Raw genomic sequence first — 14,456 nt, forward strand, 5'->3', positions numbered from 1 at the left:
TGTCATACAATATCTGCAGGATCATTTTGTGGCCTTTCAGCTCATCACGCAGTAACTCTTGGATATTCGGCACTTTCTGTTCAGCACATGGGACGTTATAAATAACTTGTGATGTTCATTTTGGATTTTCCATATGCAGAGTTGAAGCACGGATCATATCGTCCAAACGTTGCTTCTAGATAAATCACTAATGCGGTTAAAACTGGACAGTTCGTGTGAGAGAAAAATGCCTATTTTCAAATTCTCTGTATTTATTTGATGTGACTTTTCCTCGGAGAAAATGATATTTAATAACGCCACTATGAGCAGAATAGTCAGCAGCTAGTAGATATGACCGTATGCGTCTATTAAAAGAAAGTCATGTTACAACGCGTAACTGAAATTGTTCCTTCATTGTTCATCCACCCAGCAAGGGCACAAACTGGTTTTGTAAATGGGAAATATAAACAATCAAGTTTCAAAATCACTTGACAATCTAAGATGAGTCATCTTGAAGAGCATCTGAGCTGGATAATCAGCTCTATCTTTCTATCCGCTTTAAGGATATAAATAAAGAATATTCTGCTTCCTGTCATAGTTTTACCATTCACAAATGATCTGCTTTCTGCCAGTCAGAAGATTTTGGCCTTTTGTCCATCATCTAAACTGAAGCTGCTTTGTTCACGTGTTTACTTTCCATGCATTTTACCCGAAAAATCTGCATTTAGACTGTGATCTTTAGATTAAATGCGTGGGCCTTTCAACAATAGCTTTTGCAAATACTATCAAGTCAATATGAGGCGTCTGAGCACTGCGGCAGCGCGAAAACACCCAAACTGTGACGCACTGTCACGTTTTTGTCCTGTAGTGTCCACTTGAAATATAATTGCTCAAGGCTGTACATAAACACAAAACAACACTGTCTAACACTGTCTACTTCAGCAGAGCATTAGCCTTTAGGTTGATCTTTTGCGTCACGTTGGACAAGTAAATCTGTCTAATGCGTATTTGTTCATTTTTTTTTTATGAATGGAAAACTTTGTATGACGTAATTGTCGAAAGTCAGAGCCAGACTTTTACTGTGGCGGAACAGGCTGCAACCCAGTAGCACAGCAGTTTGTGAAATTGTGACGAAATTAAATATGTACTCACGAAATTTAATCTTTAGAGACGAATCTATGGATTAAATTTCGTGACTATTTCACGAAGTGCCGTGACACTGGGCTGAGCTTAACGGTAATGTCAGTCTGAAGCATTGTTGTAACCATCACTAAGTCATAATGTATGAAAGGCGTATCATTTGAGATGTAGGACAAATGCAGCACTTCCTTTAATTGTGATAAGATGAAAGCACAATAGAGACTATATAGTCTTAAAGACTCTAAGGAAGGAGGATGTCATATGCTATATCCATTATAAAACCCTTGGAGGCGAATTTGTAATAGTGATTTTAGGCTATATAAATAAAATTGACTTTACTTGACTATTAACGAACATATAGAGCCCATCTAAAAGCAAACTAAGCCATTAGTTTGTATCATCTATCTCCTTCTTAACTTGTAAACGTCTCTTGCTTTATATATCGCAGTATTTATTGTCATATATTGGTGATAATAGAGAATATATTTTCAAAACTAGAACACAAACCCAATACTTTTGTTATGCTCACAGCAGAATGCGGTGTTTTCAGGTCATATAGTACAGACGCAGTGAAATATAAAATGCGTAAAGGTTTAGCGATGCAACGAAGAGGCATTTCTTCGGCTGTATAATCTTAAATAGTCTAGCTGCAACTCCAGTGGTGTTAAAGAAGGACAGAGGAGGTAAGAATAAAGAAACAACAACACAAAGAGTTTTGTCATGATGTAATACGTTTTATTATAGACCAACAAACATGGACAAATAAGCACAATAAACATGGACAATGAGAAAATAAGGTGTTCTTTTCCACATAATGTTGGTGGAAAAATGTCCTCATTTCTCATTAATACACATACACACTCATACACACACACACACACACTCATACACACACACACACGCACAGGGACACACACATATACGCAAACACAGGCGGCACAAGCACACCCAAAACATTATAACGGATTTCACTGAATTACTCTGGACATAGATACTAGCGATATAATGTATTTATATGACCATATGTTATGGTAATAAATAGTCCCTGAGCACTTTTTCATTGAAGTTTAATGGCATCAGTAGAATAAACGGACTCAGACCTTCAACCTGCAGCAAAAATACAACTTTAGTCTTTAGTCTGATTTAAGATATGGTCAATTTATTCAACATTGTACATCTGTTGAAATATTTGACTCCTCACAGACTGGCACGCTCATCAGCACACACCAGGACACCGTTTGGCGTTAGCCGGGTTAAGGTCTGGCGTCTGGCCTTTTAAATTTCATGGTTGAATCTGAACTCAGTAGCCACGACAAACATCGCATTTCCCTAATGCGTACACACGATTATGTTTTGTTTTACGTCGACACGAAGCCCGAATATTGAGAATTATATCCGTGAATTTCCCAGTGTGAGAATATATTTGAACTAAAGTTGGATTTAGTGTAGGCTAATTAGTGACGTCACTTGATCCTTGTAGCTTGGCGATGACAAAGGCCAGATTTGTTTCCAAATCCCGAGACTTAGCTGTTTTTAATTTCCTATAGGGCTACTACGCGACTTTTTATCGTCTGTAAATGGGGACTGCTCAAAACTGTCATTCCGTATTTGCCAATTTTTGCAACATAAAGCGCAGAGTTTAAATTAATTTCAGCATAATGTGGTTCATTCGGCTGCCGTAGTTTAATTTCACAGTTGCACATAACGACTGTCAGGTCTAATTACCGTCATCGTCTTTAAGGTTATAATTAATAAACTGAATTTTCCAAATCACGGGCCTTCACTAAAATAAAAAAAGATAACATTTCAAACATTGAAACGTAATTTACGCACACCAGTTTACGTATCAGAAAAATAAATAGCCTACAACAAACTAGTCTACATAAATACACACAAGTTTAAAACTGGTCACAACAACACTAGTCAGCATCACCGTTTCTCAAAATGTTGCAAATAAGCCCCTGCACCAAAGTCTCCACATCACACAAATAGTGCAGCTTGTAGTAAGATTTACTAAAGCATCACTTCTGCTGCTATCAACCTCATCCAGCCTGCACACAGACATTAAACTTCTAGTATTTATGTCACAATTAGTCTAATTGTATTCTCTGTGACACTAGTGGCTTCCTCGCTTTACTCCTACTTCATCGTATATTGTGTTATTTGCTGTGTCGCTGTAACCCTGCAGAAGAGTTCAGGGTTGTTTCACAGCCTACTAACTGACAAGCTACACTAGTATATCGCAGGGTAAAACAGTAAATGCCTGCCATTAGATACAACAGTAACATTATCCCTCTTATGAAAGCTTTCATCTAGTTAGCCCTTTAACGAACCTTTTTACCTCCTCTGCTCAGCAGTGTCCTCTGTCCTGTCTACGGCCTCTCAGTTTGATGGGAATTGTTTCACATGCGTACAGCGGTGCTGGTTTTTATGTTGAGTGAGGAACTCGGATGCAGGCTTATTAACGACACGTTTATGAACAATCAAATGGCCCTCGTTAAAATTTATTGATGGGCATAAAAACATGAACGGCCACTAGCTGAATATAGCCCGCTGTAGTGGGCTGCTTGTCAAGAATCTGAACCCCCTCCTCTCCTATCTCCGCAGATCCCATTTAGGAAATGTTTCGTCTGTTGCGCCCTCGTTAAAACAGTGCAAACTTTATTGTTGGTGTATCCAGCATCCCGTATTTTGATTCCCTCTCTTGTCTATCTGTAACTACCGTGAAAGCTTCTCTCCTCGTTAAGAAATAAACAGCATTCCGCTGAAAGTTATTAACTCCACACTTAAATATTCTGCTGGTTTGATAAAGACAAAAGGCGTCCGCGGTTCAATAAAGACAGTAATGCTGTAATACTATCCATTGTAATAACACGGGGCTACGCTAGATTTTCCCAGACAGAGATTGATTACACCATCAAATAGTGCCTTGCTCGGTTTCAGACGTAGTGTGCGCAGGTCTGTACTGCGACTAGAAGCAGATCCACCATTAGCAACACAAAGGCACATTTTCTTTTCTATAAAGACACATTGGTGTTGAAGTTACCTCTAAGACGTCCGAGAAAAAGAGCAAAAAGAGCACATTCTTTAATCCGATTTATGTGCATTGGTATCCCAGGATGAGTGGCGCATTGATCCACTGTACAATTTTTGTGGGGGTAAATATAATCACGTGTCGGGGAGGCAGCCAATAGCAGCCAGGGAAGCGTTGAGAAATAATTACCTGCCTTGATTGTTCTATGGCTAGATAAAAAAGTACACATACACTCCATATAATAATCGGATGCATGTAAAAGAGTCGGGGAGGCTTCGACATGTCGACCACGGGTCCCATAAGTAATTATTATGTGGATTCCTTGATCAACCATGAAAACGAGGATGTCCTTGCTGCAACTCGGTTTTCGGCGCCCGGTTCTCACCCAGCCGGCCCTCGTCCGACGTCCCTAGTACCGGAGTGTGCTGACTATCCTTCCTGCAGCTTCGCACCCAAGCCACCCGTCTTCTCCACCTCCTGGGCCCCTGTACACTCCCAGTCATCCGTGGTTTACCATCCATACAGTCACCAACCTCACTTAGGCACAGACTCGAGGTATATGCGTTCATGGCTGGAGCCGATATCAGGCGCCGTGCCTTTCCATGGCTATCCGGGGAACAGCAGGCACTATGGGCTGAAGCCCGACGCTTTTCAGGAGCACAGAGCCGGCGAGTGTCTCGGCTCCAGCGGACGGACCTACACGGATTATCTGTACTGCTCATCCACTGAGATGCGAGACAAGACGCAGCAGAATACCCCCTCTCCCGAGTCGGAGCTTCTGGCTTCAGGGAAATATAAAGACGAGAAGTCGGAGCTAGATCCGAGTAAGTTCAAGCTCCTATAGTCTTTTACAGCCGGGTGGGAGTTTGGTTTGGGCTTGTGTAAAACTGCTTTTGTTTAGACGCATTTTAACGTCCTGCATAAAGTGAAATTATAAGCTGTATCATCCTCCCTTTTCAGCTCAGCTCCGAATCGCCTCTGCAAGGGGGATAGCTTTAGGAACTATAAAAGACAAACGCTACTAGGCTAATATTGGGGCTATAAAACCAGACGGGGTTGTAAACATGGACTCAAACCTTGAGGAAGACGAATTTGGAAGGATGTTACATACTGTTAAAAAACATGCAAGGTGTTCTTTTGAAGTGAAGAACCTAAACGGACATATGAATCAATCAGTAAATGCCATATGGTCCTTTTTACGACCATATTTTGACCCCGTGCCATTACATACGGCACATCAAGCCTAGTAAGCCGACTTTCAGCCCTGTTTTATATTTAGGCCCATCCAGTGAGGAAGCGCCACATTTTGACTCTATTTGATCCCCAGTGGTAAAAGACATGATTCACCCACACAGTAATGAGAAGATGATGATGCATATAGTTTCATATGGGATTTTGCTCTCCTTTCTTGCAGTCCAACACAAATTCACATGATTCCTCCAGCCAACTTGAGGAATGTAGGGACATACTCGAGGACTTTCACCACGGACCTGTAAAGGCTTGAACCACGGGCCATTTTATGGGCCAATAAAGTGAATAAGCGCATTGAGTATTTTACGACGGTGTTACTCACAAGTCAAGGGGACAAGGAAGCAAATCAGTGTAGGCTTGGATAGTCTGAGGCTGGGAATGTTTCCTTCAAATGTTTAATATTGGTTTTAGTTGTAAACACCAGACTTGTGTGTGATTAGACATTGTTTTCAATTGTGACACCATCTGAGGAGCCAAGACAATTGATGTTAATCCAGAGGGACCTTTTATAGAGGCTTAGCATTTCTTGTGATTGTCATTTGTCCTGGTTTCAGTTTTGAAAATGTTTCAGTGTTGACCTCTTGTTATTCTACTTGTATTATTATTATTATTATTATTATGGTTTTTATTTGCAGATAACCCAGTGGCAAATTGGATACATGCCCGCTCCACAAGGAAGAAGCGATGCCCTTACACAAAGTACCAGACTCTCGAACTGGAAAAGGAGTTTTTGTTCAATATGTACCTAACTAGAGACCGCCGATACGAGGTCGCTAGGGGCCTGAATCTGACCGAGAGGCAGGTCAAAATCTGGTTTCAGAACCGGCGGATGAAGATGAAGAAAATGAACAAAGAAAAGACCGACAGCAAGGAACAATAATATGGACTGCAGTCAGAAAACAACCTTAATAACCACTAGACACACGGACAGCACAGATGAAACATAGGATGACTCTCCTTCTCCTCATATTTATCACTTTGTTGGATTTTTGTATTAACCTTAAAACTCCGAGACTGTTTGATGCTGATTGTGTTATTTTTCCAGTGCACATTAATGTGTCCAGCAACAAAGAAAACAAAAGAAAAAGAAAAGAAAGAAAGTTTAAAAAAAAAAAAAGAAGCAACTTCATCAACTACATTCTACTTTCACTTCGATGTGTTTTTGTAAGAGAAATGATACAAATACAGTTTGGATACGTTAAAACTGTCCGAAGAAAGAGAATACTTGAATTCATTTGAATTTCACAAACCCCATAATTTATGATGTGAATGTTTCTTTCATGTTTATTTCCTTTGTACATTGTTGTGCAGGTGTAGTATTTTGTACTGAAACAAAACATCTGCGATCTGTCTGTCTTGTATTTTTTGTGATAGTTGTTGCTGTATTTGTGCATATCTTTTCTTTTTGACTGTAGCCTACGAGTTTAATTATAGAGTGTAGATATAGACCTCTGCAAATATAAACATAATCACTGAAGTGCTTGTAGTCTGTATTCATTGTGACTCGAGGTGCACATCACGTTTGAGACCATTTAGTAATGAGTTGCACAAAAGGGCCTCACAAACAGAAACTCATTCAATATCATCGTAAGTATTTTGTTGATTGAAAATCCGCAGAAATACAAACCACTGTTGACTAAGCAACATATTGTACACAGATGGATGTTTTCTATATAATTATGCTTCCTGAATCCTTACTTTTATGTGTTTTGGCCGCCGAGCATTCACCCAAATACAGTTTAGGCCTAAATAAGCTCTGCCACTGAAAATAATGGCGACGTCGAAAACTTAATGTTGTCAGCGCAGTTAAAGCTTTAGCAAGTCAGCACGCTTTAAATGTTGCTTTGCATTGTTTTACATTTTGGTCAAAACGAGCCTTCTCTTCAGTCTCAACCACGTACATTTACAGCTGTGCAAATATTTAAGAATAAATACAAATCAAATAAATGCAGAAATAACCGCGTTTGACCTATTAGGAGAGAATAAAAGGAAGTTTCTCCAAAAACAATACGCACCGCTTTGGGGCCGAAAAGCCGAATTCACTCTGATGTTGCGTTTACGGTTTTTACTATATGGGTGAACTATAGTAGCATAGTTCGTTTAAATTGTACACGTGAGATTATTATAAGAGCAAAAATAAATGCATGAGGCATGTGCGATATTTATTTAATACGTCCATGCACTACATGTTCAAAATACCTCCTAAAATATTTGTACAAATATCAAATTTCCAAGAACGTTTTTTGTTATTTGTTTTTAATTATTTAACACTGCTACGTTGCATGTTCTTACGCATTTTAACTCTTTAACTTTTAATTAAAAAGTTTAGAAATTTGCAAGTTTTATACGTTCGCCTATTGGCGATCACAACATGTGAAACTAGATTTGAACAAGAGTTTTTAAGTGAGAGGCAGTTTCTCATGTCTCGCATTTGTTTCCTGGGATAGGTCTAAATTGCCTTTTTGTGGTGGCAAACAATACGGACAGGATGCTGTAATTTCAAAGCCCCAATCCAGTGTATTTCCGCTCAGCTCGGGCAAAAATGCCAGTTTTACAGCCCCTGTTGGAGCTCGGCTGTTTGTCTCAAATGCAGACGAACAAAGCAAACTCGACTAACTGGCTAGACGTCTGGGCTAAATTACTTTATGGTTTTAATGGACGGTGGTGGAGGACTCGTTCAAAGGAGAGTCATGCGCACAGTTCAGGGCACTTTTTCCCCTGATGGGCCAGCCGCAACCCCCCTGCACTTCATCACATGAGTGGCCTATTAACCTACAATTAGATAGGAAACAGTCATTTAGTTATTGTGTATAAATATGATTGCTGCAGCGGTGTTGTCTTTAATAGAAGGACAGGTAGCGGCCGCGACAGGAAAAGATCCAGTACAACAAACATTTTATGACTTCTGTAAAAGAGAAGAGAGTGAGAACAGGTTGTTGATGATGTCGGTGCTAAACAGTTGCTTTAATTCTGCTTTAATTAAGGAAAAGGGCAGCATGCATACAATGTTTGGACAAATGGGGAGACCTTTTCTGTCCACATCACAGTTGTTTCTGATTGGTGGATTCAGTCCGGTTTAGGACACATTTCAACACTAGATGACGCTGTTGGTCCATGTTTTGAGCACCGTCCCTGCGTTGAAGGGCTTTTTACAGCTTTGTGGCTTGGCTGAAAAATGAAGAGTAACCTATCGATGACAAAATGACAGATATGGTCACCCACCGCATTTTGTGTAATAGGCCACAGAGCCGCGCTGCGGAATGCAGAGAGCTGGTTGTTGTGTTGGGCACAGAGTGTGTGGGTAAACAGGGTTTCTATTTTATTTTATATTTAGTTTGTTAACCTCAGTATTGTGGGTTTTTGAGTTTTTTAAAAATCTTTTCAGTTTCTGTCACTTTCGGTTTGAAAAGCTTCTAAATGCCGGTGAATTTATGAGTTAATTGGACTGTTGTGATATTTTTAATTGCTTCCCATCGTGTTAAAAATAGGGCCATTTGGCTCAGATATGTTTTAGTTTTATAAAATAGCAAATATATCTGCATTTAGGTGCTAAGTAAAATATTATGTCTTTAGATTCTGTCTGGATTTTTTTGTATGTCTTGGTTTTATTTTTATGTTGTAAATTAAAAACAAGAACTCACTGAAAATAATTTATTAGGTAAAATCCAAAAAAAAAAAAAAAAAAAAAAAAAGCCAGAAACAATATTTAAACACATAAAGACCAATTTAATAACATATCTTAAACAGTTGCATTACATCAGTAAAATAAATAGCAACATTGGCAGCAGAAACAACAGCAACATTATACATAATATTACAATACAACATCATAACAATTTACAACAGCAAAACATATTACATTATATATATAATTTAATTTCACTGTCAGTACACAGTTAGATTAAAGATGTCTGCCTGCTCATTAGTATTCTTAATATTTGACAGTTGTAATATCTGTACCAGCAGTTTAGAGTCCCCAAGAAGTAGAAGTGTGCAACAATGATTGTCAATCTGCATATTTATAGAGTGTGAAAGGTCTATAAAATCGCCCAGTGCGCCTTTCATATTTTACGATGATGTGTATAAAACGTCAGTAACCCCACAAAACCACACTGGCATATTTGGAGAAGAGAGCCCATACAACTATTGAGCTGGGAAATGTAAGCGCGCTGATTGTAGCTAAACATCCAATGTAAAATTTTATGAACTCCTCCACGAGGGAGATTTACTGCTTATCCTCGTCAGTTTTACGGGGTCAGTAAGTGGCACCTAGTATTCATAGGTCGTGTTTATATTTGCTTGTGTCGGTATTTTACAGCGCACGCTGCAAGTGTGTTGCCCTGGCCTTTACTCGATTACACCGAGGAGGATGTTTTTGTCTTATATATTTTCATGCCTTTCGGCCTGCATGCCATACAACTTCAGTTTTCTCTTGCTTTTGTATTTTTAGTGTTATTTTATGTAACATTTTGATTTTCAGGAACTTCCTAATCATATGTTTACCCACTGGAGCCCCAAAAAGGTCAACTATATTCTAGAAATTAGTATATAACCTTCACAGGGGCCTGAGAGGGCAAAAACCAACTCAAAACAGCTTAAAAAGAGGAAACCCTCCCTGCTTTATAAATGCCTTCTCATAACCTCCACATAAAAGCGAGCTAAACTATAAATCTAGCCTGTAGAGGAAATGCACCATGTTTCACAGTCTTTATATTTTAACTATTTCATAACGCCATTGATCAGCTTGCAACAAAGCTTTTTTTGTGTGTGTGTGATAAACATAACATTGATCATATTTAAAGCCTCTTGGGTTGTTGGTTATGATTAGTGCAGCTCCTCTCAAGGTGGATATACGTAGGGCCCACGTCTGACCGGTCGTAGAAAGATGAAGGAGTGGGGTGGGGGGGTGGAGGGTGGGGGGCGCTTGTGGTGGGGGTGGTTGAGTGGGAAGCTTAAAAAAAAGGAAAAAGAAAGAAAAGAGCAGCGTCTCTGACTGTGCCGGTCGAGCAAGCCAGCTTTAAGCATTGCTAACGCACATCCAAAGCACATGCCATGAGCCGGGTTTGAGCCTGCAAAAGCTGGAAAAAAACACTCACGATTGGGAGAGAAATCCGATGAGAGGAACGGCTCAGAGAGAGTGAGCTGCCGTAGATTGTCCAAAGGGGCAGCGTTTCTCCTAGTTCCGGTTTGTCTGCCTGTGTGCGCTGTGCGAGTTGGGACCCTAAACAAAAGGCTGCCATCATCCTAAAGGAGATATTCTACTGCGAGAGAGCCCGTCTGCTTGATGCTAACTAAACATGAGCTCCTATTTTGTTAACCCTCTTTTTTCAAAGTACAAAGGCGGCGAGTCACTGGAGCCAACTTACTACGACTGCAGGTTTCCACAAAGCGTTGCCCGCAGCCACACGCTGGTTTACGGACCCGGAGCAGCCGCACCGGGCTTTCAGCACCCGTCCCATCATGTGCAGGACTTTTTCCACCACGGGACCACGGGGATCTCCAACCCCGGATACCAGCAAAACCCCTGCGCTTTGGCTTGCCACGGAGACGCAACGAAATTTTATGGATATGAAGCCCTTCCGAGGCAAACGCTTTATGGTACCCAGCAAGACGCAAGCCTAGCGCAATACCCAGACTGTAAATCGTCGAGCAGCTCTAACCCCGGAGAAGGACAAGGCCACTTAAATCAAAACTCCTCTCCCAGTCTTATGTTTCCTTGGATGAGACCCCACGGTCAGAATCATGCAATTATTTCCTATTCTTTCTGTGTTGCTCTGTGCGCTTGTGTGTGTGTGTGTTTGTGTATGCGTCAGTTTGTGTGTGTGTGTGCGTGTGTGTGTGCTTGTGTTTGTTTGTGTGCTAGATATACATTAATATACAGTGTATCTCCAAAACTATAAAAAAACGAAATAAGTTAGGGAACATGATGGGACACATACAACCTGTACTGCAGGCTGCTGTTACTGCAGCACATGTCCATACAGGGCTGAGTTGTTGCTTTCAAAAGTGCCTTTAAACACTGAATTGCTGATCACAGCTCATGACAGCAGCTCTTTGAAGTCAATTATCGTCCTCATAAGATATTTCACAAATTCTAAAGGCACTAGTTTAAAATATGTTGATACCACACACACCAGTAAGCATGTAGAGTGACAGGAGGGTTAGCTGAAACTCAACATGTCCCGATTATCCAGAATCCGGGTTTTAGGGGGGTAATTTGACCCACAGGCCCAATGTGGCTCAGACTCATAGAGCCATAATCATAAAGGCTTTGTAGATATTACCTCTTTCATTCATGGTCCATTCTGTTCAGGCTATCAGGCTACATTAACTCCACACAGGTGTAAGCTTCATTTTTATCTGCTCTGAGAGATATTTATCATTAGCCTGTCCTCATCTGTTGTTGCAGGACAGCTTTATCTAATCTCTCTCTTTTCATACTTTTCCTTCTCTCTTTATTTTCCTCCTGTGTGTGTCTGTGTGTGTGTGTGTATGCGCATGTGTGTGACTAAAAATCTCCACCAGGCTTGTATAGGGCCTGTTGCTAGTGAGGAAAATAATTTCTGTACACATGCTTCTAGATAGAATAAAATATATTGATTTTTGTTTGTAGAAATTTGGCACCAATTAACTGCTGGGAATTTAATAGGAATGTACTTATATTTATGGATATATGAATTAATAACTCATAAACATACTCTTTTAAAAAATATATATAGAAATACAGTATCTTCTCATACTCACCCAATAAGTGAAGTGAGTGTAAAAGTTGCATCAGACAGCTGTTCATATCTGTAGACATATTCAAAATGGCACAAACATAAGTTAAAAATACACACATTGCTTTGTGGTTGTGCTATGTATAGCTTCATTGATATCTTTGTATTAATGGAAAATCTAATTTTAACACTTTCAGTAAGGGCTTCCCCCGCTCTAGATGTGAATTAGTAGACAAGAAAGCTAAATTAAGAAGCTGGGTGATTAGTATTCATGCTGAGAGAGAGAGAAAAAAGTAAATGCAGAATTAATTATAAGTCATCTGAATGTTTTTTATGGGGGACCGTGGTCAGTCCAGCTAACCTCTTGGCTTTATTTCATTCAAGCCCCAGGAAGACGGAATGGGAGGCAAACCTACAGTCGCTACCAAACTCTTGAACTGGAGAAGGAGTTTCTCTTCAACCCTTACCTGACCCGCAAGAGAAGGATCGAGGTGTCCCACGCCCTGAGTCTCACCGAGCGGCAGGTGAAGATTTGGTTTCAGAACAGGAGGATGAAGTGGAAAAAAGAGAACAACAAAGACAAGTTTCCGGGTCAGAGAGGAGAGGCTGAAGCCGAGGCCGAGGAAGAGGGCAACGAGGACGGTGAAGGGGAAGAAGGAGAAGAGAAAGAAGCGGAAGAGAAAGAGGAGACCAAGGAGTGATTTTATGGTCCTTTTTATGGTTATATGGCTGAAAAAGAGGAAAAAAAAGAGAGGTCCCATAAACAGACGAAGAGTCACAAGGAGGCAGAGAGCGTCAACTTTATGACCACCCTTTCATTTTGTCAAGAGGGAACAGGAATCCCACCAATATTACTGTCATAAACAGGCAAATTTCTCCCTTCTCACGATTATCCTGATATCCTTACATGATTCGCATTTTTTTGCCAGTTGGATTTCTTGTAGAAGCTACACAACGCTTGTAGCAAAATTTGTCGCCCCTTGCAAAAAAAAGGGGAGGGGGGGACATTAAAAACGCATGTTACATGGAAAATAGCTTGGCTATTCTCCCACAAATTTGCTTTCAATAATAACTGTATCAAAAGCATAGCCAAATAAGATCAAAAACATGACCAACGCCGACCTGTGTTGTAAATAGATAATAGCCTACATTTAAAAGAACATGGACGTCATTTCAGAGTAGACTTTTTTCCGAAATTGTAAGCTAAATGTAGGCTTATAACTTAGTAGTAAGTGTTCAAACATCATCGCAGCAGTTACATCGGCTCACAGCCTATGTATAAACCACAAGTTTTATTACTATAATTGTTACTGTTACTGTTTTACTCGTTTTCATGTGAATGGCCTAGACAAAGATAGCCATTAGCTCCTCAGACATCTTTTTCTAGGATTACCAGGGAAATGCAATCGTTTGAAATCCTTTGATGCTACCTAAACCTGGGGGAATTGCAATAGAGATTTCTGAATATAGAGATTTCATATGGTTTTAATTTTAAAGTGTTATATATCAACCTTATATTATTAAGTTATGTATGTAGCATTTACCCAATATACGATATACACTTGTTGAAGACAATTTGTGAGTCTTGGGAAGACAATTAGCTCAAAGCCAAGCAAACCATTTTTGAGATTGTACCACGGCACTACCTAAACTCAGAGCCTTGCCTTTGCAGAGTTTATATTCCACACTTGTGGCATCGCTCTGATTTGATTGCAAGCTATTTCCCCAACAACTAAAACTGCCTATAACGCACATTCACTGTGTATGATAATACCTGCTACAATTACAACGATTTTAAAGTAAGGGAATTTTTATTTTAAATGTGCTGGTGATATAGCGTAGTTGTTTTGCACTGAATATAATCTTTATGTACGTCTTGTTATATATTGATGTTAACAGTATGCTCGTTTCCCGGTGTTTTCTCCTGTGAAAGACGGAATTGTGTGTCCCCGCCATTGTTGATGTTAAATCACGAATAAACAAGATGGCTCACAATCATTTCTGTTTTTTATTATTATTGTTGATATTACAGCCTTTACTGAAATCATTCCCTTCCCCCCCGCATACATAAAAATAAGGCGCATGTGCAAAGAGGAAAACTACACACAGCCAAATGTAATATGTAGTGTTATACACATTTTGCTTACCTTTACCTCTTCAACACTTCACCTTTTGCCACTTTCCAACAAAAATACACACTTTGGGATTTAGCACACACATTCAAAACAATTCAATGAGGAAATGGCCAAACATGCAGTTATGTTGATGCTTTGATTTCCGGCCCAAAACGTTTACTGGCGACGGCAGGAGGGAAGAGAAAGTGCAATTGAAAA

At 39.9% G+C, this 14,456-nt stretch overlaps 2 protein-coding genes across 2 annotated transcripts; both read left to right on the plus strand.

Moving 5' to 3' along the window:
• Nucleotides 1-4,160: 4,160 nt before the first annotated feature.
• Nucleotides 4,161-6,881, plus strand: hoxc9a (homeobox C9a). The gene is made up of 2 exons (XM_067592268.1): nucleotides 4,161-4,977; nucleotides 6,040-6,881. The coding sequence occupies exons 1-2, from the start codon at nucleotides 4,434-4,436 to the stop codon at nucleotides 6,282-6,284; spliced, it is 789 nt and encodes a 262-aa protein (XP_067448369.1). The 5' UTR covers nucleotides 4,161-4,433; the 3' UTR covers nucleotides 6,285-6,881.
• Nucleotides 6,882-10,352: 3,471 nt separating this feature from the next.
• On the plus strand, nucleotides 10,353-14,121 carry hoxc8a (homeobox C8a). The gene is made up of 2 exons (XM_067592269.1): nucleotides 10,353-11,137; nucleotides 12,508-14,121. The coding sequence occupies exons 1-2, from the start codon at nucleotides 10,702-10,704 to the stop codon at nucleotides 12,822-12,824; spliced, it is 753 nt and encodes a 250-aa protein (XP_067448370.1). The 5' UTR covers nucleotides 10,353-10,701; the 3' UTR covers nucleotides 12,825-14,121.
• The last annotated feature ends 335 nt before the right edge of the window (nucleotides 14,122-14,456 follow it).

The sequence above is a fragment of the Thunnus thynnus genome, chromosome 6 (genome assembly GCF_963924715.1).
Source record: "Thunnus thynnus chromosome 6, fThuThy2.1, whole genome shotgun sequence".
Lineage (NCBI taxonomy): Eukaryota > Metazoa > Chordata > Actinopteri > Scombriformes > Scombridae > Thunnus > Thunnus thynnus.